This window comes from Nematostella vectensis, chromosome 8, assembly GCF_932526225.1.
Source record: "Nematostella vectensis chromosome 8, jaNemVect1.1, whole genome shotgun sequence".
Classification (NCBI taxonomy): Eukaryota; Metazoa; Cnidaria; class Anthozoa; order Actiniaria; family Edwardsiidae; genus Nematostella; species Nematostella vectensis.
The window spans coordinates 3,023,944-3,047,237 of NC_064041.1; the positions used below are offsets into that span (position 1 = coordinate 3,023,944).

Genomic DNA, 23,294 nt, shown 5'->3' on the forward strand with positions numbered 1-23,294 from the left:
AAATTATGTTTTTAATATTATATAAAATTTTATATACGCCTAGTATACATGTACATATATATATTTTCATGCAACTTATAGTTACTCAGTCTGTGTAATTATTAAAACTATAACTGAATGTATAATCATAAAGTGTATGAATTAATTTATTGTAATAAATTACTATTTATCATATTTATGTATTGTCAAAAAATATTCAGTTACTTTCAATATCAACACTTTTAAAAATCGTCTGACAAACACCATATATATCTAAATGCCTGACAGTTTCTGAATAAGTTCAGATGAGAGAAATAAATAAGCTCTAAGGATTCTACTATCTCACACCTTCTACATTAAAACCAGTTTTCCCATCACCTTTATAAGCAATTTATAGAAAAAATAAGATGAAAGAATATATGTAATTGTAAATAACCCAATAACCACATATTTACAATGAATATCCTGCTGGACCAATACTTACTCCCATATTAGGTACATATTATTATATATTTATAAAATGAGAAAAATACAGAAAGAAATTCTTGACACAGAAATAGCAAAAAAAATAACCTTTCTTTCTACCTGTGAATGTCCCTGTTTGAAAAATATATTCCACATATTATAATATCACTTTTACACTTAATGTTCATAATGAAAGAGCTTGCATCTTCAGTGTAGATTCAGAGTTTTATCACTGATTTGCATAAATATTATGTAAAGACATATAGCAATTATTTCACTTCAAAAGACCTGTCTATAGGAATATTGTACTGGATTTTTTATTTTACATGTTGTATATTTCTGTATAATATTAGATCTACTTTTGCAGGTCTATAAACATAAATGTTTATTTATAAATTATAAATTTAAGATATATATAGATCTACATGTAGATATATGCTTTGACACTCTGACAGGCCTATAACAGACCTGACCATAATTGACATTGTAATAGATCTAGAGTAAATAGTAGATTCTATGTTTACTACTGCCGCCTGTATGTTATTATACTAACCGTGCAGTGTGCTTTATGTGGCTGGCCTTTCACACTCTGGATACAAGGAAACAGCCGTGACCATTCGCGATTAAAATCCGTTTTGGAATGCAACCTTTTTTTCTTCTTCGGTGGTGATTTACAGCATAATCATTATCTTCAATTTCAGCAATGTCGGAGTCAATAACCTCAAAGTCTACATCACGATCGCACTCACTACTGACACTGGATCTACTTGACCCTTCTTTTATTCTATCAGACATTGTCAACTTTAGTTATCAACTTTATATTAACAGATTCTAGACTTATGAAGTTGTGGAAAATTGGGAAAAAACGTCAAAATACCTGCAAATATTAAGAGACTAAACACATGTGTGAAACTAGCGTAAACAAGTTACAAAGCAATGTGTTTCCGCCAAATACAGCATTTAAAAAAGCTTTCCTGGTTGGCTCTGACTCTTCATTAGCCACAGTGCCTCTTAGCGACAGTCCTTCTGACATTAGCCAATCAAACGGCTTGATACAAGAGGGTCTCAGTGACGTTTTCGTTTTGCTAAAATTATTCTGGAACAGCTGTTTGCGGTTTCGTTCGATTGATATACACGGTAACACCGTGTCACGGAGGGAAAAAGATTTCATCAAAAAATTTTTCACATAAGCGGGTTTTTTATTATGCTGGCGGGTCCGCGGGTTTGGTGGTTAATTTGCGGGTCTGACCCGCCAGATGCGGGTCACTTGGGAGGTCTGAAGTAGCCGTTCTCACCTCCATTCTCTGTTTATCCAGTTGCGAGGCTATTTCGTAGTTTATCCAGAGCCTTTTAAAGGTCTTCCAATTGTTAGCTAAGTTGCCTCTCGTCTCTAACTTTTGCGGTAGTTGGAGGTTGGTTTGTACAAACCCAGGCACACTCGTCGACTCTCCGCTTTCGTCTGGCATTTTGGGTTCTCTTCTCACTGTATTCTTTTACAGAGATTGTGAATCCTCTATTTCTGACACCATGTATCGTTTCTTAGCTGAAGGAACGATGAAGAACGAAGAAAGAACACCGAGACATATGAGACGACTATATTCTTTATTTCAAAGAACAACAACTACAAGTCTACGAAACTCGTACAAGCGTGTCTACGCACGTGGTGTGTGACGTCACCGGAAGTTGTATAAACCGGATATCGTTACAGTCAACACCTCGACATCCTTGTGGCAGTAACTTGCTAGTTGCTGTTGGAAGTCGAACACAGCGCCCCTGGCCACCTCGCCAGCGTGCCAGGTCCTCAGCGCCTATCCTTCATTCCAGGGAGGTCGTAATATTCCAAAGGGGGGATGGTTCCAACATAATCTTGGTGGTCGGGGATATCGAAGAGGTGTGGAAAACTGCCTTTGCATGCAATGTGCTCGAAATCAAACGTTTTTGGCATTTTGCACAATGCAAAAGGCATAAAATTTAGTGTGTCTTTAAAGTCCACTTTGTATGCGGAAAAGTTCATGTACAATGTCTTTCCCCCGTTAAAGATAACACTGGGCTTGTACCTGTTGGCAAACACCCACTCCAGCACAAGGTATGAGTCGTACCCTTTGAAATTATGGGCAAGACCTGTGTATCCTTGGTTTGCCCCTGAAAAAAGCCAGGAGCAGAATTCGGCCACACTTCATACACTCCATCACATCCATTGGGGCATCTTTACAAAGCCTACAGAGTTTCTGAACCGCTGCATAGTTCACCGTATGCTCGTCTGTTAAAGGCATAGCCTCGAAATCAAAAATGAGAGAATCCATGTTTTCGTCGTTGTGCGCTGGTACAACCGCCTCCCCCACCGTCACAAAACATTGGTGGTCTTGGGGTACCAACTGCTTACAGATATTGCAGCGGTTCTCCCCACAAACATGCTCATCACCACTTTCCCGCTGCGCTGACTTGTCAACAGACTTTCCGCAGTCATTGCATTTATAGTACCGCTGACAAAACGTCCATTTTTGATCCCGCCTCCCCCGGATCTCCTTATGATTTTGGTAACAAGTCAATGTCCGGAAATACTTATTGCATTCCCCACAATACATCCAATCCAAACGGGGGGCATCTCCTCTAGAAGTAGGGGTAGGTGAGCATCCCTCCCGGCCACAACTCAGCTCCGCGCAGCTATGCACCTCACGGTTTGAATAGGGCTTCTTACACTTTAAACAGGAATAAGCGCGCCCCAGTACCCCTGGTACCTTGGTCACATAGTGTTAGTGGTCACCGATATAATATAGCCATAGGTGATGCTTGGGGTCCACCAAGTCACCCGAGTATACTACGACGTTAAGGTACTGCCGGGAGATCACGTTAATCTCAATACCTTGACCCGCCAAATGCTTTTGGAATTCCGCCAGTTCTTCGAGACCGCATTTACGAATAGGGACCCCCGCGGCCTCGTGGAGCACCCTGGCACGCCGGCCCTGCTCGAGCAGATAACGCCCACCATCCCCGGTATGGTACAACCGTCGATATGTCTGTATATCCTCTGTCTTGTGCGGCAACCCCACCACGATAGCTCTAGCGGCACACATTTCATCTGTATTCTTTATTCTTACAATCGTCCTCTTTTCCCGCAACCACGTCTGCAAATCTGCGATCCCCAGGGACCTGCTGTGGACCTTCCAGCTACCACCATGTGGCATGTGGGTGCGGTACACGCGCACAGAAAAGCGACCGTCCAGTACAAAATTTGCATTTGACTGAGCCACAGTTTCCACCACATCGACGAGGCGCTTAGGCGTGAGATATCGTCGTGGCATATAGGGTAGGGAGATCGGGTGTGTTAGGCCTGGCGCGTCCAACGTGATAGAAGAAGGCGACGAGGTCCTCTCTTCGGCTCTGAGATCTGAAAAAAACAAATTTTGAAAAAGCCGGTCACTATCCACCATTAATGGACTGAACAGTGCCAATATTTGCATTTAGAGTTTCAGTGAATATATTTCCATAAAGCATTAACACGTTTTCTCAAATATCATCTATAACTTGAACACTGATAACATTGAGTCACAGGGGCGGGGCTGTACTAACATGACAAAAAAACACACTTGTTCAACTGGAATGACACCGCCTAAATCGATCAGTCCTAAAATCAACACTGAATGATAGGTGCTTCTTAGTTGCTTAGTGGACATCTACACCCCTATGTTACGTGCCCGAACTGACGACAGGCCGTGGCCATTGGCTGTACAGCGGTATATGCAGCAGGCTTGACATGACGGAAAAACATGACGTGAGGCTTCAAATAAGCCCATTTCACATCGAATAAGGCTGTTGACTGTTAATTACATTTATGGGCGATGTGTTATTACATTTTTGGTTGTTATTACATTTATGGGTGACTGATATTACATTTATGGTTGTTATAACATTTATGAGTGTTATTATTTTAATGGGCGATACGACCCTACTATTAGAAGACAAAGCGTGCCGCGTGGTTTCGCCACTGAACGTAACGATTTTGCAACTTAAAGTCCGTTTAACCTTTAAGAATTGATAGATTTGGTCTATTCTCTATATTTTTATCTTCCAAATGGTACGTGGTTCGTATGGATAACATATAACTGTAAAACGCACGTTCGCGCGAATTGCTCGAATCTGCAATATTGAGGCATTTTGGTCAACCTTCCTAAAAGAGGCCTATAGATATATATATAAATACTTGAATCACTGGATTGCATTATCTCGACGTTTTTCGGCAATGCTGCCTTCATTAGCATGAAAAATGGCCGTGAACTAGAAACACCCTGCCTAATTCATTTGTGCTGTAGATCGAGATGTCAATCAAATTACATGATAAAATATATGCGCGCACCATACTATTCTTGTCTTCATTTTGTTTTTCTGGTAGTCAACTGATTTACCATTATTCTACTTCAGAAAGCAAATCTTCTTAAAAATTTAGCAAACATAGTATAGTCTGTGAGTTTCATGCCTTACACTTTCTTTAAGGCGTCTTTCCAGGCTTTGCGATCTGTTGCCAAGCCTACCATGTTTTCTCGGGCTTCCTCTCCTCATCCGTCCGAAGCTCCTGATTGAGAACAAAAATCATTTCTTAGTCAGAGCTAACTAAGACAAGTTATTTAACTCTTGCTGCTGTTTCTGCAGAAGTGCACTTGTTGCCAGAGGTTTTGCTTTTCTTGTGGGCAGTTCGAAGCTCCACAATTACAGCTTTTATTCTTCCTTTGGTTTCACTTTTGCCACTGTCTTTTCCAAAGCTTAAGTTGTGCAATATACCCCTGTGTGATATGGGATATATGGGATGCAGAAGCAGCTCTTTGATTTCTTTCCCTTTTTCATCAAGCGAAATTCTCTACCCCTGTCTCAGCCTGACTTCTTTATTTTTGTTATTTCTTTAAAGTTTTAGTAGATTTTCCTTGGTTTTTTCTTCTCTTGCATTTGTAAACATCAAATTTTCTTTGTGTTGACGCAACTGATTTCAATAAATCCTTGACCACAGAGGTATTCTGATTTTGCTGGGCTTATAACAGAGCTAGTACAGAAGGAATAATCCCATGTTCAGCAGTATTTATACGCTAAGCATGCGATGTGAATTCAGCGGGCACGTCCCTCATTTAGAAGCTGCTGACCAACGAAAAAGCAATAGTATTATTTAGCAGAATTTATTTTGTATTAGGCTTGCACTTAGGGACGACGACATCTTGTCTGCTTTATTTTGCATTGTTATCATCATGCAATAATACATATGCTTTAATTGACAATAAACAGCAAAGATGTCAGTATATTAAATTCCAAACCCAAAAGTGTAACGTCCCTAACACAGACTTTTGCTAATAAAACCAATCAGATCAAAGCCAATAATGTGATAAACATTCTTGGGTCCTGGGAAGTTGGGAGTGATTGGTCGGTTTTTGCGGATTTAGGCTCAGGGGCGGTAAGGGTTATCATCTTGGGTTGTAAAAGACCCAACCACTGTGTAGTTGACTTTGGTTGTAACTACAAGAAAGAAAAGTGGGAGGTCGAATCTCATTGTTTTGTATGTGGCATCTAGAAGCATGATTTCATTTCCGTATCTGCCCATCAAATGCCTCTGCCAAGCTGTTTGATGAGCAAATAAAAGTTTTTCGGTTATATTTGCTTCAATGTTGCTATCTGTGTCAGAGGTGTTTCCAAAAACAGCTTCTGTAGGAGATAGGGAGCAAGGTCTGAAGAATAACAGATCCTCAGGATTCTCTTCTTTCCTACCCTTAATCTTGTCCTCAAGATTTTCCTGTTCAACTTTGGAAAGCATCTGTTTTACAGTTGCCTTATACATGTGGTTTCGAATATCCACATCTTTGGGGTGATAACGCCTGTTGGATTCTTCTTTCAAACTGAGGTAAATTCTTCAAAGGTAAATTCTTCTTTCAAACTGAGGCCTCAGACCATTTTTAACATCATTTCTGAAATCAGAAATGTTCCGCTTGATGTCTTGTTATCTGCAATCTACAAAACAGAAATATGGTAAGTATCGATAATTTTTCTTAGTGCCTAAACCATTAGTTTGACTAGGAATTTTTATATGTAAAAGGTAATTTTAGTTATGCATGCAAGATATTTCAAATAAAAAGAGTTATGCATGCAATCACCTCCAGTTCATATTGTCTGAAAAAGGAATTCTATCCAAAGTGATTTAATGAGGAGGATTACTGCTTAAATTTATTATCTATAAAAGTCTTTTACTGTTTTGTACCACCATTGTATGTTTATCTGCTGTGGCAATTGAAAAATACTCTGTGAAATAAATAAAGTTCACCTTGTAACCCTAAAATAAAATGGTCTCAATTTTTACATTTCCACTCACCCCCTTCCCCCACAGGAGACCATTTGATATGTTATTTAAAAAAATAAAGGTCAAAGGTTCCCTCCCCCCTTCCTGGATATTTCACTTCTCTTCAAATTGCATACTCTGGGGTATGGGGTACTCATGTTTGTATCTTGCATGTGTGCATGCGTGGAGGGGGTGGAGGGGAGGGGAAGACGGGGGCAATTTATTTTTTCAGGGAGGGAAGTTTGGGGATTGATTGATTCTCGAATGGAGTCAGTTGCATTACTTTTGTTATATAAACTTTGCCTTAGCTTACCTCCAGACCCAAACATTTTGTCAGATTTATAACAAGAAAATTTTGTCGTGGTTTCTAGCTCGTATTTCTTCACTTAAACCATGGCTTCCTCTATCGACTTAACATATCCATGGTGTTGGTTTGTAGAGCTTTTGAAGAAATCCTGCCATGTATTCTCCTCAGGACTCTCGGGGTCTGTAGAGTCAACATTGTCCCCTCCACCCACAGAGATTTCTGTTCCAATGTATCCATGGCAAAAAGCCTTTTAAGTTTTAAGAAGACTTTTAAGTTTTAAGTAGAAATCGTATGTCGTAAACAATGATGAAAAGTCGATGAAGAACCTCGATTAACAAACGGGACTTGAACATACACTGTTTCGAAATAGCCCTCGAAAAAACCTGCAGTGTCTCTTGGGTTGGCGGAAAATAAACTTCGCCTATTCGGTATGCAGTCGTCGGTCGCTCGGAAATTATCGTAACCTGACGAACGTCCTCACGAACGTCAGTTTCACGTATGGAGCCATTCCATACTTCAAAATATCCAATACTTTTTTCCTCCGTTTGATGACTTTGGATAAACCCAGGATTTTTAGACATGGTCAGACTTTCAGTTATTATTTTTTAAGTATTCTTCCAAAGTCATAAGAGATAAACTTGAAGATAAAATGTTCTGAAAGACTGTTTGTTCGGCGCAGTCAAAATGTAAATATTATTCTTATGAGAACACTTTACTATAATTACTATTCGTACAATAGCAAACTCCTGCATTTCTGAGGAGAATAAACTGAAGGAAGGGCAATAGGTGTGTGACTGTAAATAAGCCGAAGTGTATTGACGAAATAAACCCGAAGATCGGGAATGACGTCACATCATTTTGGAATATGGAGATGAGTGCTGACTGTCGACGAATGAAGGAAATTAGAATTTTTTTTTTCTGTACGCGCGCGTCCTAACTTTGGCGCCATTCAATTTCCGACCAGTCAGAGAGCGAGGCACCGACACGGGAAAAATCCACAGGAATCCCATCGTGACCACGGGAACCTTATCGTATAGCTATACCACTCTCCTATGACTATGGGGCTCCTCAGGGGCTCCGCTATGATGCTAATGATGGTTATAATGATTATGGTGGTATGCTTGTATGACTTATAGCCGAGTGCTTTGAACAATTTATTTGGTACTAGTTGTCAATTTTTTTTCTTTTAAGAATCGCACAAGATCACACACAAACAAGTGAAGCGACGTATTTTATTTATGAGAATAACATTATACACAATAAGGTTGTATCTACCCTATTGTGTTTCTGGAAAGCTTAAGCCTCATGCATACTCAGAGCCTTGTCTCAATAGTGTTCTTTTGTTCGGGTATATTTGGCAAATTCGGACCGGCTCTATTGCGCCCTTCTGATCTGCCCGCCATGTAAAGGTCTTGCCTTTGTCTACTTACATCATACACGACCTGCCGAGGGCATATTATATTCCTAAGCTCTCTTCTGAAATCTTTATAAAAAAAGAGGTAAATCATTGGATTAATACAACTATTGGATGTCGCTAGTACACCACCTGACATCCTTATCGTAAAATCGAGCTCATAACTTAATTCTAACCCTGCAAAGCGTTTTACCAAGTTATAGACGAAAAAAAATGAGTATGGTATACAAAATGCAAAAATGACATTAATGAACATTTTGGTATGCTTAAAACGCCGGCCCTGAGAATTATTTGAATGGATATTTGCGGAGTCTTGAATCTCACGGCTTCTCTTGCGTAGAAACCTAGATACGGTCACAGCCGCGTAAAACATAATGGCGTTTGGCACCAAGTAAACTAGTATGGTAATGACACCAATAACTACTTTTTCCCACACTTCCTTGCTGCTCCCTATACATAAGAACGTATACACACTCTCGTCTAGCTCTGTGTACATGTTTTTGACCGGAAGGGCTAGTACGACCGCTAGAATTGCACCCACGATCCACGCAGCCATCACAAGCTTTTTTGCGAAGGCGCGCGTGAATGTTCGAAACGGGTGGAAAACCGCCATGTAGCGATCAAGACTTATGACAACAAGATTCAAGATCGTTATAATAGGAAAACAAAATATAAGGATACTATTAACAACGCAGTGCCAATTTTCTGTGTGGTTTTCGTACAACATATTTAAATATAGAGGAGGGCCCATAAGCGAACACAAAAGATCCGTAAGCGCCAAGCTCTTCAATAAGTACAGAGTAAGCGATCGCTCGAAGGCCCTTCGCTTTGAAGGTGTGTCTGCAGCTTTGCGTTTTTTCCTCTCGAAAACTAACACTAACGTATTGCCTATAAATCCTATTGCTCCACAGAGGAAGAAGACAGCCGCGAATGTAGCTTTTGTAGGGACTGGCAATGGGCTGTGCTTGTAGATGCGGGAGTGATTCGTGTTTGATGCGTTGGCCATCACCTTTGTTTTTGTATCTCTGTCGAGGAGAGTAGAAACTGTCAAGCACCGCAGAATTTCACATCTGCACGTTACATGCAGAACCTCTTGGGTTCAGTCAGGCAACAACGCTTTCGGCTGTAAAAAAGGGAGAAAGGAAAATTCATCTAAAAGGTATGTTCCCCGAGGGTACTGTCAGGATTTTTGTACGAGAGGTGGGTCATTTTGGCAACAACAAAATGTATAATATACAAATAGCAAACGTTATCGGAAACACCGTATTTTTAGCTTACCTGAGACTGAAATTGTGACGCTAGTTTTGTTTTTGTGTAGTAAAATTGTGTTCCCTTACAAACAACGGCGTTTTGTAAAAGACTTGTTGGAAATGTTTTTAACGCGTTTCCAGATATGGATATATAGATACATATTACATACATTATATTAGAATACACAAAAGAAAACTGTTACCGACATATTAAGGAAACGTGTTCTAGTAGATGGCAAATGTGACTTTAAAAATGCTAAAAAAGATCTATAAAAAATCTGTTCGCTACATACCTTGCACGCCTACCCAAGTTCGTCTCCGCTGTTTAATGCTGAAGTGAGACGGGTCGTGCTATGAACCACAAACGAAAAAAAAATACTTTCAGTGACCCTAGCACATACTCTTTCTCAAAAAGCCACCGAGAATCGACCAGTTCACGATTACTTTTTTCTCAAAAATCATATTTGTGTTCCTTTGGAAATCAAGAAGCATCTGCAAAGCAGATGCAAAATGAAGGCCCATCCCACTATCGAGTTTTTACCTTTTTTAGATACGAGTCGCGAAGTTCTTTTCGTAGCTTTTGCTTTTACTTTTTCGCGGTTGTAGTTAATCACTTGCATAAAAGCAGCTGAAAATGATAATACCTTTTTGAATTAAAGTTTCGTTATTCTTAGTTAAACTGACTTTTTTTTCCCTTAGCAATTTCCCATCTTACTTCAATTATGCTAAAACTTATAAATTGGCAATCTTCATTATTGAGAAAAAAACAAAATAGGAAATAATATGCTATAATTTTTGGAACAAAATGGCACAGTAAAATGTATTTTATAGAGCGATTCGGTTAACCGTTGTAAAAACAAAATGTGGGAATAGGCCTGTACAAACGATTCATTAATCAGACATGAGTGGTGAATCTTATACTCGCCTTCTAAACGCGCTTTTGAAGCCTTGTCGAATCAGTGAAAAACACTACAATAGAAAAGAGAGCTGGTGAATTTCTTTTTCAAATCTTGTTTTAGTCTGAAGTAATAGTATAATAAGTATCAGCAGGCCCGTACCCAGGATTTTTCGTGGGGAGGGGGGTGCGGAATCCGAAAAAGTGGACCTAATTTTTCCACTGGGGGGGGGGGGGGGGTCAGTTCTTTGTTCTTCTCCCGAAAGAACAAAGAGGGATGTTTTATGCCTTTGCAGTATCTCCACTGGACATTTATTACCGGATTTGGCTACAAACCAGAGTGATCTAGCTTATGCTTTATAGTTTCGCAAAATCGCAGGCCTATTGAACCGAAAGTGGAACTTCGGTAGTTGTGGGGGGGGGGGGGGGGGGGGTACGGGCCTGAATCAAATTGCTAGAGATTTGTTGGAACAAGGAGTATATTCCTTGAGGGGGGGGGAGGGGAGCAGATCTACGGGCTGCCAATTGAGATGTTATATAAATAAGGAAAAGACAGGGATTTTAACCGAAAATTGTCGTGGAAATCAGACAAAGAATCTAATTCAATACAATGGAACCTCTATATAACGGACCTCTATTAACGTGGAAATCAGACAAAGATTCTTATTCAATACAGTGGGACCTCTATATAACCGACCTCTATTAACGTGGAAATCAGACAAAGAATCTAATCCAATACAGTGGAACCTCTATATAACGAACCTCTATATAAGTGGACACCCTCTATTTAGCGGACATCATCCAAAAGCCCGAGTTGTGGCCACTTAAACTCAGTATATGCTACCTATGATTATATGATTTTTCTCAAAAATAATGTTTGTGTTTCTTTGGAAATCAAGTAACATCTGACATTAATGCAAATCGTGTATTGGAAATGAAGGCCCATCCCATTTTCTCGTTTTTACCTTTATTAGATACGAGATGCGGAGTTCTCGTGTTGATTTGCATTTGGATAGCACATGCCGAAAGGTGTAAAACCCCACATTAGCAAAAAGATAGATCATCATCTTTAGGTAAATATTCCTTGTGAAGCATCGCCAGATACGTGATGGATAAGTGATGCGTGTAAGCCATGACAGGATTTTGTTCTCAAGCACAGTGAATTGACACCTGTCATGAACCTATTTATTTCTAGCGCACCTATTGCCTGCTGCTCTGAGTTGCTCTCATTTTGGGTGAAATGAAGTTGTTCTTGTCAGATCGTGTTGATAGGCAATTGGCCTTCTCCAGCTAAACAGTCATGTAGTTGTTCTTTTACTCATTGCAAATGAATAGACATCTAGATTCATAAGTGAAAATCAAGTGACTATCACTGAAGAGCAAACAAACTTGTTTACAAAATTGCGAAGGTGCTTCAGGGGCGTAGCCAGGGAGTGGCCAAGCCCCCCCCCCTTCTAGCAGCCAAAAATACCGTAAATGTATTAATCTAAACCACTGGAGAAAATACCTAGAAATGGCCTTTTGGGCCCCTTCCTGTTAAAAATCCTGGCTACGCCGCTGTGCTTAACCTAGATCTTAACCTAAATCCAGCCGTATTCTGGTTGATTTGAAACAGGAAAGAATTAAACAAACCAATTTATGTATGCCCTTCAGTACAATCATGGACGAACTAGCTGCAAAAGGCATATTCTTCTGATATGTTTTTCGGCAGCTTTTACAATGTTTGTGGATATATCAGTAAATTCAGCCAAGAACTTAAAATAATAACAAAATACATCTTTGAGTCTACAGATCTGTCCGGAGACAGAGTTACTGGGTTTGTTTCATAATTTCCACTTCTGCAGAATAACATTATCTTTTTTCCTGACCTTTCATCATAGAAAAACTTAAAATAAAAAAGCACCTATTATTTCTCACTATTTTTTCTTTTTTGTGATTTTACCAGTCTGATCAAGACAATGTATATGATGGATTTAAAAGACAGAATACACTCGATAAATGATTCAACATTTTGAAGAATTTTTTTAGAGGATACAAGTTTTTGGTCACAGCCAGGTTTCTTCAAAGATTAAATAAAAAAAACTATTGGGAACAAGTTTCCAATTCAGGTACTGATTTTTTCTTCCCAAAATTGGGGCAGTCGAGCTCGCACCAGCCAAAAGCTACAATAAGTACGTCGAAGATGTCGGTCGCTCAACACTTTTTTAATGTCTTGTTTAAATAAGTATTTGTAAAAAGGAAAAGGAAAATTTTGATCTCTGCGAGAAAATTAATTAAAGGTTAAAATTCAAAATTCGATATCTATTCGTTATGAATAGGTATCTATCAAAAGGAATAGACAAGATCTTGGTGCAAAACATGGTGAAAGGTGCAGTCGTTACCTACCTTGAGGCGCCTCGAAGTCCAGCACTAAGATGCCGGAGGGCGCGCTATATATGTACCCCAGCAAAACAGAATGTGCGTCAGCAAACGGGATAAGAACAGAACATCTGCCTCAAAAAGAGGAGGAATATCCATTTGAAATTTTCCCCACGTCTCAAGATGTACTTATGGCCGTTTACGTATATGCTCATGAACGTTCATTAATAAATGGTTATTCTGACTGATGAAAACTTTTTTGTTTGTTTCTTTATAGGCGCGCGGCCGCCTAAAGTTCGCTGAAAATGTTTACTCAGGAGTAAAGTATTCTGAGTAAAATGAAGTTTAAGGTGCCGGTGTGTTTAGCATTGGTTTACTATTTCTCATGCTGTTTTTTTATTGACGCATGATTCTTTTCGGCATTGTAAAACGGTCCATTTTCTTCAAGGAGGCTCATAATGATATTAAATAGTCTCTTCTGAAAAATCTTTTAATGAGTTTGGGAACCGACCATCAACTCTTACACAATCCTTTCCACTTGCACAAAAGCAAGAACGCAGATTATAGGCTCACGCTTTACGTATTTGTACTTAGTGCATATGACCAGCGTGTACAGTAGAATTCGAAACTGAATTCGAAATTCGAGACTTGCAAACTCAAGTCATCGTTTGGTGGTTGAATAACCCAAAATGCAATGCGCTGTGCCCTCTTTTTCCGTGGACTTTTTAAACTACTCATTATATAAAGGCAAATAAATAAAATAGCTAGAAGAGTAGAAAAGTTTATGCAATCATTAAAACATTGTTAATAGGGGAATGTTGAAATGTTGAAATCAAAAAAGAAAGAGAATGAACAACATAGAAACACCTATATAACCAAAAAAAGAAAACGGCACGAAAATGTGATCCGTTTAACATTTTTTCCCTCTAATGACGTTTCTGAGGAGATTCCTCCAACGCAATTTGTTGTTGCGTTTTTTGAGAACCGACCATCGATAACAAACATTCAAATAAACACTTGTCCTAAAATAGCTAGCCACTGGTCAGGAAACGGCAAATGCATGGAAAATATTGTATTATCATGCAAAATGGGCTAAAACGATTCTTTATTTCTTTAGTTGGGTTTAAGTTAAAAACATTATTCTAACATCATATTTTAATTTGTCGAAATACCCATATGCGATTTCCTAGAGTTCCAGCAAGAAAGATGTATAGTCGACATTGGGAAATGGGACGATACTATCTAGACCCAAATTGTATAATCTCTCAATTCCTTTAAGTTTTTATTAAAGCACCTATTCACAACAAAACAATGATATAAAAAAAATCAAATATGCTTAAAAATAATGCGACTTTGGCTGAAGGGAAACCCTTAAAATACAGTTTCACGGATACACATACAAAATATATATTTAAAAAATATAGCAGTTTAAAAAGACGTTTATACTGGCGTCAAGTGCTTGTAGAGAGTGTAAAATTTCAAAGAAAGCCAAAAAGAGAAACGGCGTATTACCAGCGAAGGTGTATACATGTTTAAGCCGATATAAGTTAAAGCACATAAGTTATAGAGGTTAAAGTACTGCCATTAGTTTCTGAAACAAAAATATCAAGGTATATAAATCAAGTTTAATCTTACGTCTTTGCGTGCAATCGAACGATCCTTATAGAATGGGACACTTGAGTTGCAAAAAAAAGACATCAAGGCCTTTCTTCAAAACCATTAAATTTCATTCAACTTTGCCGAAACATTTGTCATTCTGATTGAACAACTTAACCCAACTCATCAGCGGCAACAGCATTGAGGACTCAATCCAACACATCAATCAACAATCTTGTTTAAACCACAAGGTGCAGACTTTGTAAATGTTTTACTATAGATACTCGAAAAAGAACCAAGAACCGACCATCAAGCACAAATTTTCAAAAAAAGTCAGAAAACGACAAATGCATGAAAAATATTATATTATTATACAAAACTAGCTTATATGCTTCGTTATTTTTTTATTTTGGGTTGAAGTTGAAAACATTCTGGCATCATATTTTGGACGCCGAAAAACCCATATGTGATGACGATGATAATTCCCGTAAGAAAGATAGATTTTCATTGGAAAATGGGACGTTATAATCAATTTCTTCTAGTATTTATTAAAGCACCTGTTTACAAACAAAAGAATGAAATAGAAATGGAATATGCTAAAAAATTAATGCACTTTGGCTAACGGGAAAAACATCGAAAAGACAGTTTGAAGGATATACATGAAAATTATATTTATTTATATAGCAGTTGAAAGAGTCGCATACGCCGGCGTCGAGTATTTGTAGAGAGTGAAAAATTTCGAAGAAAGCCAAAAAGAGAGAAGACGTATTCATGCTTTGGCCGATATAAGTTATAGTTAGGTTAAAGTCCTTCATTTAGTTTCTGAAAGAAAAATTTCAAGGGATAAACCAGTACAATGTCCCTGCGTGCAATCGAACGTTCCTTTTAGAATGGGACTCTTGAGTGGGAAAAAATGACATCGAGGAGTTGTTCCTTGACATTCATTAGGTTTCATTCAACTTTGCCGAAACCATTTTGATTGATTGAACTATAACTCAACCCAACTCATCACCGGCATTACCCTGGAAACCAGAGGTTCGAGTGAAGCGAGAGTTATATGCTAACCAAAAGAGGATCCCAGCCTCTGGTTCCCAGGGTACGGCGTCAACAACTTGGCCGCCAAAAACTGGCTCATTTGACTGCGCATCCCCCCCCCCCCTCGGCAATCCTGGGAAACTGCCTGTTTTTCAAAAATGTTCCACTATAGATACCCGAACGCTGCACGGAACGACATATATATAATCCTCTTTTTACAAGGTCGATGCTGAGGGCTGGGGAGAGAGAAGTGAACGAGACATTTAGAAAACATATGCTGTTTAAATGGATGTCGTAGCTATTACAGGCTTTGAATGAAATGTCTTTTCATAGTAACTTTTTCAGTTATTTATGCTTACATATTTTGCGTCATGGATTAGAAGGGCTTCCAACAGTCCTGATACTAAAGAAAGAGTATTATTTTAGGACTTCATTGCTTGCAAGTAGTCAATATTGTTTCCTTATTAATGGCCACATCAAAAAGCATATTCGGGGAATGACGAACGGACATGTTTATGTTTTTATTATTGAAATCATTGTATTAGCCGCGAACAGTAATCTTACAAATGGCGAAACCCTTTTATCATCTCTTGCTAAAACTGCTTCAGCCCTTTTATCAGATGGAGGATAGACAGGAACTCTTCATAGAGATTATTATGGAAGGTGCGCGCGAACTATTTTTATTCATGACTTGCGCAGCATAAAAAAAACGAACGAGTGAGCGTAGCGAACATACTGAGATATTTTTTCTGTCGCACGCAAATTCAGTCGAAACCAGTAAGCCAGTAAGCAGCAAACACACACAAGCAAGACACGTTTTAATTTTTAGAATGACTTTATTTAAAAAAAATGCTTTATAAGGCATAGAAATGACGCGAATACATTTTCTTTTACTTAAACTAGAATAGTTCTCACTAAGGCTGTCCCCGTCATTTTTGGTCTAGAAGTTCACTAAAGTTAAATTAAGGGTTTTTCTTCTGTTGTAGTTGCTTTAAGAATTGCGTTTTTTTCTTTATATTTGTTTGGTTTCAAATAAGTCCTGTTATGAATTAGGGTTAGCCTCGTCCCCAGGCTACTCAACGGTCTTTGTTCTGCTATGACGTCATTCGGCTTTTGCTTTTGCCGAGAAGCTACTGACCGGCCCAAATGGGTACAAGGCTAAAAAAGAGGCTTTGTTGTTTCGATTTCAGCCATATGGAACTTCAAGTTCATTTGTGATGTTGCCATGACAACTCGCATGCGAACTCATTCAATACTTTGCTAAACACTAAAGCTACTTCATTTAATCCGTGAAACAGTTTGTGGCGTACTACACGCTAGCATATAGTAAAATTCCAAATAGTATTTTGTTTTCTATTTTGTTGTGTTTTGTATATCACTCACTAGTACACACTAACTATCGGATTAAATGAAATCGTTCTATCTAAAAACAAGGAGATCGACATGACGGAAAAACCTGGAAAACGCGCAATTCCAGATAGAGAGAGGACAAAATTTCTTACAATGGCTATAGGTTCCTTGTACTACGGACTGATTTTCAAAACACAAATAACGTGAGGCCGAAGTGCACATAACCGGATTTTGGCTTTTTAAGATAATTTTTCCTGGTTCATCATTGCCCTGTGTATCAGTTCAGGGACGAAAAGCTCAAATTTCAATGACACTTTACAAAAAGTCGCATCAATTTAAAAAAGGTCGCACTTGATATTTTGTTTGCTATAAGTTACTTAGTACTCAGAGAAATTCTCCGCCTTATTCGATGTGAAATGGGCTTATTTGAAGCGTCACGTCATATTTTTTCCGTCATGTCCAGGAGATCATTAAATTTTTATTCGATGACTGGAGGATATGTTCTATAATTTCTATATTTCTATAATCCATAAAAGGGAACAAAGGAGCCAAAATGTGTTCCATGGGATTATGGAAATCATTCTACTGAGCTTGAGACTACTTGATGGGATACGAGCTAACAAGCGTAGGAAACGGGACAAATTTACATGTCATAAATTTGCTGTTCGATCTTGAAAATTGAACAGCTTTATTGAAGCTGTTTTGATAGTATATATTGCTTTGGTTCTTAAGCACTCAAACAGTACTTTTACTACAGATGAAGCGATTTTTTTTTATTTAAAATAATAATAAATTATGATTTCTAATAACATTTCAATTCTTTACATATTAACTTTGCTACAGAGTGAACTGTGTAAATAATATTTTCTTTAATCTTTTGTTTTACAATGAAGAAAAAATTGTTTCTTTTGGAAGAAAACATTGAACAGGAACTTTTTTCATTAATGTTATAATGTATTAATTTTGTTTTTATTTTGAATAAAAAATTATCTTATGAAAACTCTATTGTTGACATAAGTTTTATTTGAACCGAAACATTTTCTTGTGTCGTTAAAAATCTTAACTTTGCCGACATGTTTGAGAAAAAATCTTCATGGAAGTAAATGTTTTCACTAAATTAGATACCTAAACAGAATGTTCAATATTTCAATACATAGTTGAGAATGTTTCTTTTAAAAAATATATTAGTATAGGAAAATCAATCATCGTCAGAACTGGAGAGGACGCGAAGTCTTTTCCACAAACGGGCTTGAGGAGAAGTATAGAGATGTCAGCCTTTGGTGATTGATCCACGGTATTTATTGTACAGAAAACTGCCCGCCTTGAATCACTGCTCCACTAAATAAAGCGACCATTTGCTGACCTGTATAGCTTCTAGACTGCTGAGATTTAGCCATAGCTCTTGGAGGATGCTCAGAAATAATGGTTGCCATGCTGAGGTTTTCTTTGATATGTTAGCTAGCATATTTGACATGGACTGCTGCTGTTTGGTGGAAAGCGAGCTGTAATTCTCGATGCTTTTCAGATTTTTGTGCCCAGAAAGCTGTGCTATATGAGTCGGGGGAACTTCTTGGTCGCTAAAGCTTTGCACCATCGTTTTCCGAGCACTGCGATTCCTCAGATTTGGATTTTCAAGACCAGCTTTCTCTGCCATTTGTTTCATAAGTCCACCAAGCTTTTATCATGCCGAATGTGTGGCTTTTGAACCATGGTTTTTGTGAAGTGAATCTGTCCTTCACCGGGTTTACTGCCAAATAAAATGGATTATCAGCTCCTTTCATGTCATCAGGTCTTTTCTGTGCGAAAAGTTTGTAAAATGTTACAGGATCTTTCTCACTACCGTCTGTAGAAATTTTTTTTAGAGCGAATGGTCTCACATGGACAGATTGTTGCCGGTTCTTGTTTTCGTTTGGGGCTCATTATATTCCAAAAAACTTGACAGCACCATCCACAGCTTTTCCAATCTTGTGATCACCCCAGCACATACTATAATGTTATTTCATACATATTGAGATTTATTCACTCTAAAACGGCAGCGTAAATTTCGCACGAAATACGAACCTAACCAATCAGAGAACAGAACGATAAGGAGAGTCAATCATTCGGTGGTTTAAAACGTTTGGACCAAATTGTGAACCAGTACCAAATTGGGAACCGAGTACCAAACTGTGAACCTGAATACCAAACTGTGAACCTGAGTACCAAACTGTGAACCTGAGTACCGAATTGTGAACCTAGTACCAAATTGTGAACCCGCAGTACCAAATTGTGAACCTGAGTACCAATTGTGAACCTAGTACCAAACTGTGAACCTGAGTACCAATTGTGAACCCAGTACCAAATTGTGAACCTGAGTACCAATTGTGGACCTAGTACCAAATTGTGAGCCCTTAGAGTCGTGTCATTTTGTTTGGCGCATATAGGATATTATTGATTTATCTCGTCCGTTATTTTATGTTGTCATAATGGTTCATGAACATCGCTAAGTTTACTCAGTATGTTTACTGCTCTAGCCTAAGGTACATTTGTTTGTGTAACCAATCATTAGACAGGATGCTGGCGCTAGCTTTGTCGCTAACTTGGCGCATATCAAGTAAATAACATATCCTGGGGGTTGCCAAAAATCTGAGACTGAGGGTGGGGAGGTAGGGGCGATTTTTCTTAAATAAAACAACTATCAGTTATTACACAATAGCAACCAAAAACAGCTAAATGATACTTATTGCACATTTGTATAGTGTAACGATCTGTTTTTTTTTCTTTTCCCTAGGAAAAATTACATTTAAAAAAATTGATCAAATATTACACTACCTTCCCCCCCTGGGTATGCAGCTTGGTAACAAGCAGCATTAATTATAGGACTGGATCAAATATAAAGGTTATTGAACAAGTTTATGAACAAGAGTTTATGAAAAAACTGTAACAGGTCTGTAAAGTGAAAATCCTGACCTGTGAACCATATACTCACATTTTTTTTTTACTTTTTATTTTATTTTTCATTATTAATAGTGTTAAATACTACAAAAAACAATTACATAAAAAAGAAACAAAGAGAAAGTACATAGTGTAGTTACATAGTGAAGTTACGAAGTGAAGTTTTCCTTAGTTGAACATGATGCATTGTAAAAGTATTATGTTAATAACGGAATAAGCTTTTTCCATTTGTTTAAATGAACTATTGTGGAATTCTTATCTCTTGCAATAATATATTCAATTTTGTTCTGTTTGGATCAATTTCCTCAAAATTAAAGCGGAGCTCGCACGCAAAGCGCGAAGTGGTATATAAAACAAATATGGTAATATGGTAACAAATATTGGTAACCCATCGACTCGAGTTTTGGTGACGCGATGTCCATCCGTCCGTCCCCCAAAAGCATCGTATGGCAAACAAACTTGGCAGGTGTCATTTATATGTCAAGCAAATATGTGGTCACGTGATTGGTGACGTCATCGATGACGTCACTAGAAGCAAAAATATTATGACGTCATCAAAATAAAACATTTTTATATTTCAAGAAGGAAACATCGTATGACAATCAAACTCGGCAGGTGTCATGTAGGCGTCAAGGGGGGTGCAACAATATTGTCACGTGTTGTGTGACGTCATCGGTGACGTCACTAGAAGCAAAATATGCTGACGTCATCAAAATATAAAACATTCATATCTCGTGAAAGAAATATTGTATAACAACCAAACTTGGTAGGTGTCATGTACGTGTCAAGGGCGGTGCCAAGATATGGTCACGTGATGCGTGACATCATCGATGACCTCACTAAAAGAAAAACTACCCTGACGCCGAATCGTATGACAGCTAAACTTGGGGTTTAACAAATTGGGCGCGTGATTTGTGAAACCGTTGAAATCTTCAAAAACAGAAATATAATAATATTTAAAATTTCTTAAATTATAAAGGGAAAATGAAGCAAAGATTTGTTCGTTTGGAGCTCCGCTTTTAGGCAATGCCTAAATCTATATATTAGAAATTAAGAATTTGCGACTTGAGCTTACACGAAAAGTTGTTTTGCCGCCAAGATAATATGATTCAGCAAGGTCTGTTTAAAGCCCGATTTGAAAACTCCCACGATAACATACATCTCATTCAAATTTTTGTCTAGAATATCTCCCCCCTCAAGAAATGCTGTATATCGGCCCAATAATGATTCGACAAAGGGGCAGGTAAAAAACAGATGAGTGGTTGTCTCCTCTTCGCCATTACAGAAGGAGCAGAGAGGCTATTGCACTATTTTGAACTTATGAAGCATATCAGTTATAAAAATGATGCGGTGGAGGATCTTGTACTGAAATACTCGTTATCTAGTTTCAATAGAGCAATGAAATGGAATAGAGTACAACTTTTTCCATTTTATTTTAAAAGGAGAGAAATATCTGTCATAATGCGCTCTTGCTGTAGGGATCACAGAAGCAATATCGCTTAGAAACAGTTTGTACACAACGCGAGAAGATGCTTTACTTAACTCAATGCGACAATCTCCTTTAGTAAGATAAAAATATTATCAACAACTAGAGGGTTTGTATCATTTTGACTAGCGTTCTTGAGTCTAGTTTTCCAATCTCTAGAGATTGCATCATAGATGCCTTTTAACAATAGCCAGTCAAGCATGGTTAGGGCAGGTCTATCGATATAATTTAAAATGCACTGTCCGCTCTCATAAAAAAGTATCCAATTTTATTGAAGCCTTGTACTGAAAGCTTTCTGTTAAAAACAGAATATTTATCAATTCAAAAAAATTCATTATTCCAATTTATTTGGTTGGCTATATCAACTGTCGTATCTAGAGAGACCGGATTAATCTCTGACCAACCTCGTAAACATTCTCGATAGAACCTAGCCTATGTTAAGAATTGTTAGCTTTAAGTTTTGGAATAGCATATGCGCAAGAGAATAATAAAGGCCCTCCATAACCTTTGATATAGTGTTTAAACATAATTTTTCAAAAAGACTGCTCCTCTCCTAAAAATTTTCAATACACATTATTCTTTGAGTTTTGATCATGGAGACGATGTCTGGCTTTTTGAGTCATCCCTCTTCATAGTCGATTATAAGGCTAATCGTTTTATTTTATCTTTAACATTCGATATAAGATTATACAACAACTTATTTATTTTGTTAAAGAGAGCTTCTATCAATACTTATAATTGATGAAATAAACATTATTTTTGGAACGATAAAAGATTTAATAATTTGAATTTTCCCGAACAATGTTAAGCCCCTCCATTTCCATCCATTTAACTTATTTTCAATGAAATCTAAAAGAATCTCACAGGTAAGTGCCCTGGAGAGGCGGGGATTAAGGGTGAAGGAAACTCCCAATATTTTGACAGACTGCTTTATTTCTTTTACGTTCAACTCTTCTGCAGTAAAATTCGCTCGGCCTAAACAAAGGACTTCAGTTTTATCAGGATTTAGCTTTAATCCAGAAAAGGCCCTGAATTTGTCTAGCATTGAAAACAGCCTGAAAAACAATTTTTTACCCCTTACCACCGCAATATGTCGTCAGCAAAAGTGACCAATTTAATCTCTTTTCTATCAACAGTAATTCCCTTGATTTTACCGTCATCCCGAACTTAAATTAAAAGTAATTCTAACACCATTATAAACAAAAGCGGCGAAATGGGGTCTCCCTGCCTTACGCTAGGGGAGACAGGGAAGAAATTCGTGCTAAAACCATTATTTATAACGCAACTGGAGGTATTTTTGTAGAACATTCTGATCCATGAAATAAAGGATTCTCCAAAGTGATATCTATCAAGAGCCTTGATTATGGTAAGAGTGCTTTTAGTATGAATTTAAACAACAAAATATAACATTTTTACACGAAAACAAAGAATACGAAAACTATTGTAGTCGCAATAAATATATTTACTTTATGGACTTTCAATGGGATTATATTAAAATATTTTAAACAGCTGAAATATAGATATCATAAATGATGACGTTCTGCATTTATCAGATTTCATTGCTTTGAATTGTTTCGAAGTATCCCTAGCAACTAGCATCTGGGATTTAGGGCTGGGTGTCAAAATAATAATTATTAGCAAATAGCCAGTTGCCTATTTTTTTGGTGAAGTTTTTTTATTTGGTTGAGTTATTTATTGCCTGGCAAACAAAGATTTGTTCAGGCCCGTACCCAGGGGGGGGGGTGCAGGGGATGCGAATGCACCGAAACCTAAGTCCACTTTCGGTTCTCAATAGACGTGCTATTTGTAGACAAAACTATAAAGCATATAAGCTAGATCACTCTGGTATGTAGCCAAATCCCACAATAAACGTCCCGTGAAGATACTGCAAAAGCATAAAAAATCCCTTTTTGTT

General features: G+C 37.8%; 2 protein-coding genes across 2 annotated transcripts; both read right to left on the reverse strand.

Moving 5' to 3' along the window:
- Positions 1 to 5,780: 5,780 nt before the first annotated feature.
- Positions 5,781 to 6,583, reverse strand: LOC125570216. The gene is made up of 2 exons (XM_048731526.1): positions 6,573 to 6,583; positions 5,781 to 6,329 (listed from the first exon to the last, which is right to left on the reverse strand). Exons 1-2 carry the CDS (start codon positions 6,581 to 6,583, stop codon positions 5,870 to 5,872), a joined length of 471 nt encoding a protein of 156 aa, XP_048587483.1. The 3' UTR covers positions 5,781 to 5,869.
- A 1,704-nt stretch (positions 6,584 to 8,287) lies between these two features.
- LOC125570168 (neuromedin-U receptor 2-like) lies at positions 8,288 to 10,789 on the reverse strand. Its single transcript, XM_048731366.1, has 3 exons — positions 10,267 to 10,789; positions 10,019 to 10,076; positions 8,288 to 9,598 (listed from the first exon to the last, which is right to left on the reverse strand). The coding sequence occupies exon 3, from the start codon at positions 9,479 to 9,481 to the stop codon at positions 8,375 to 8,377; it is 1,107 nt and encodes a 368-aa protein (XP_048587323.1). The 5' UTR covers positions 9,482 to 9,598; positions 10,019 to 10,076; positions 10,267 to 10,789; the 3' UTR covers positions 8,288 to 8,374.
- Positions 10,790 to 23,294: the final 12,505 nt, after the last annotated feature.

What these genes read in the sequence shown, in the direction of transcription:
- LOC125570168 (XM_048731366.1), bottom strand. Translation starts at nt 9,481, where the DNA reads ATGGCCAACGCATCAAACACGAATCACTCCCGCATCTACAAGCACAGC.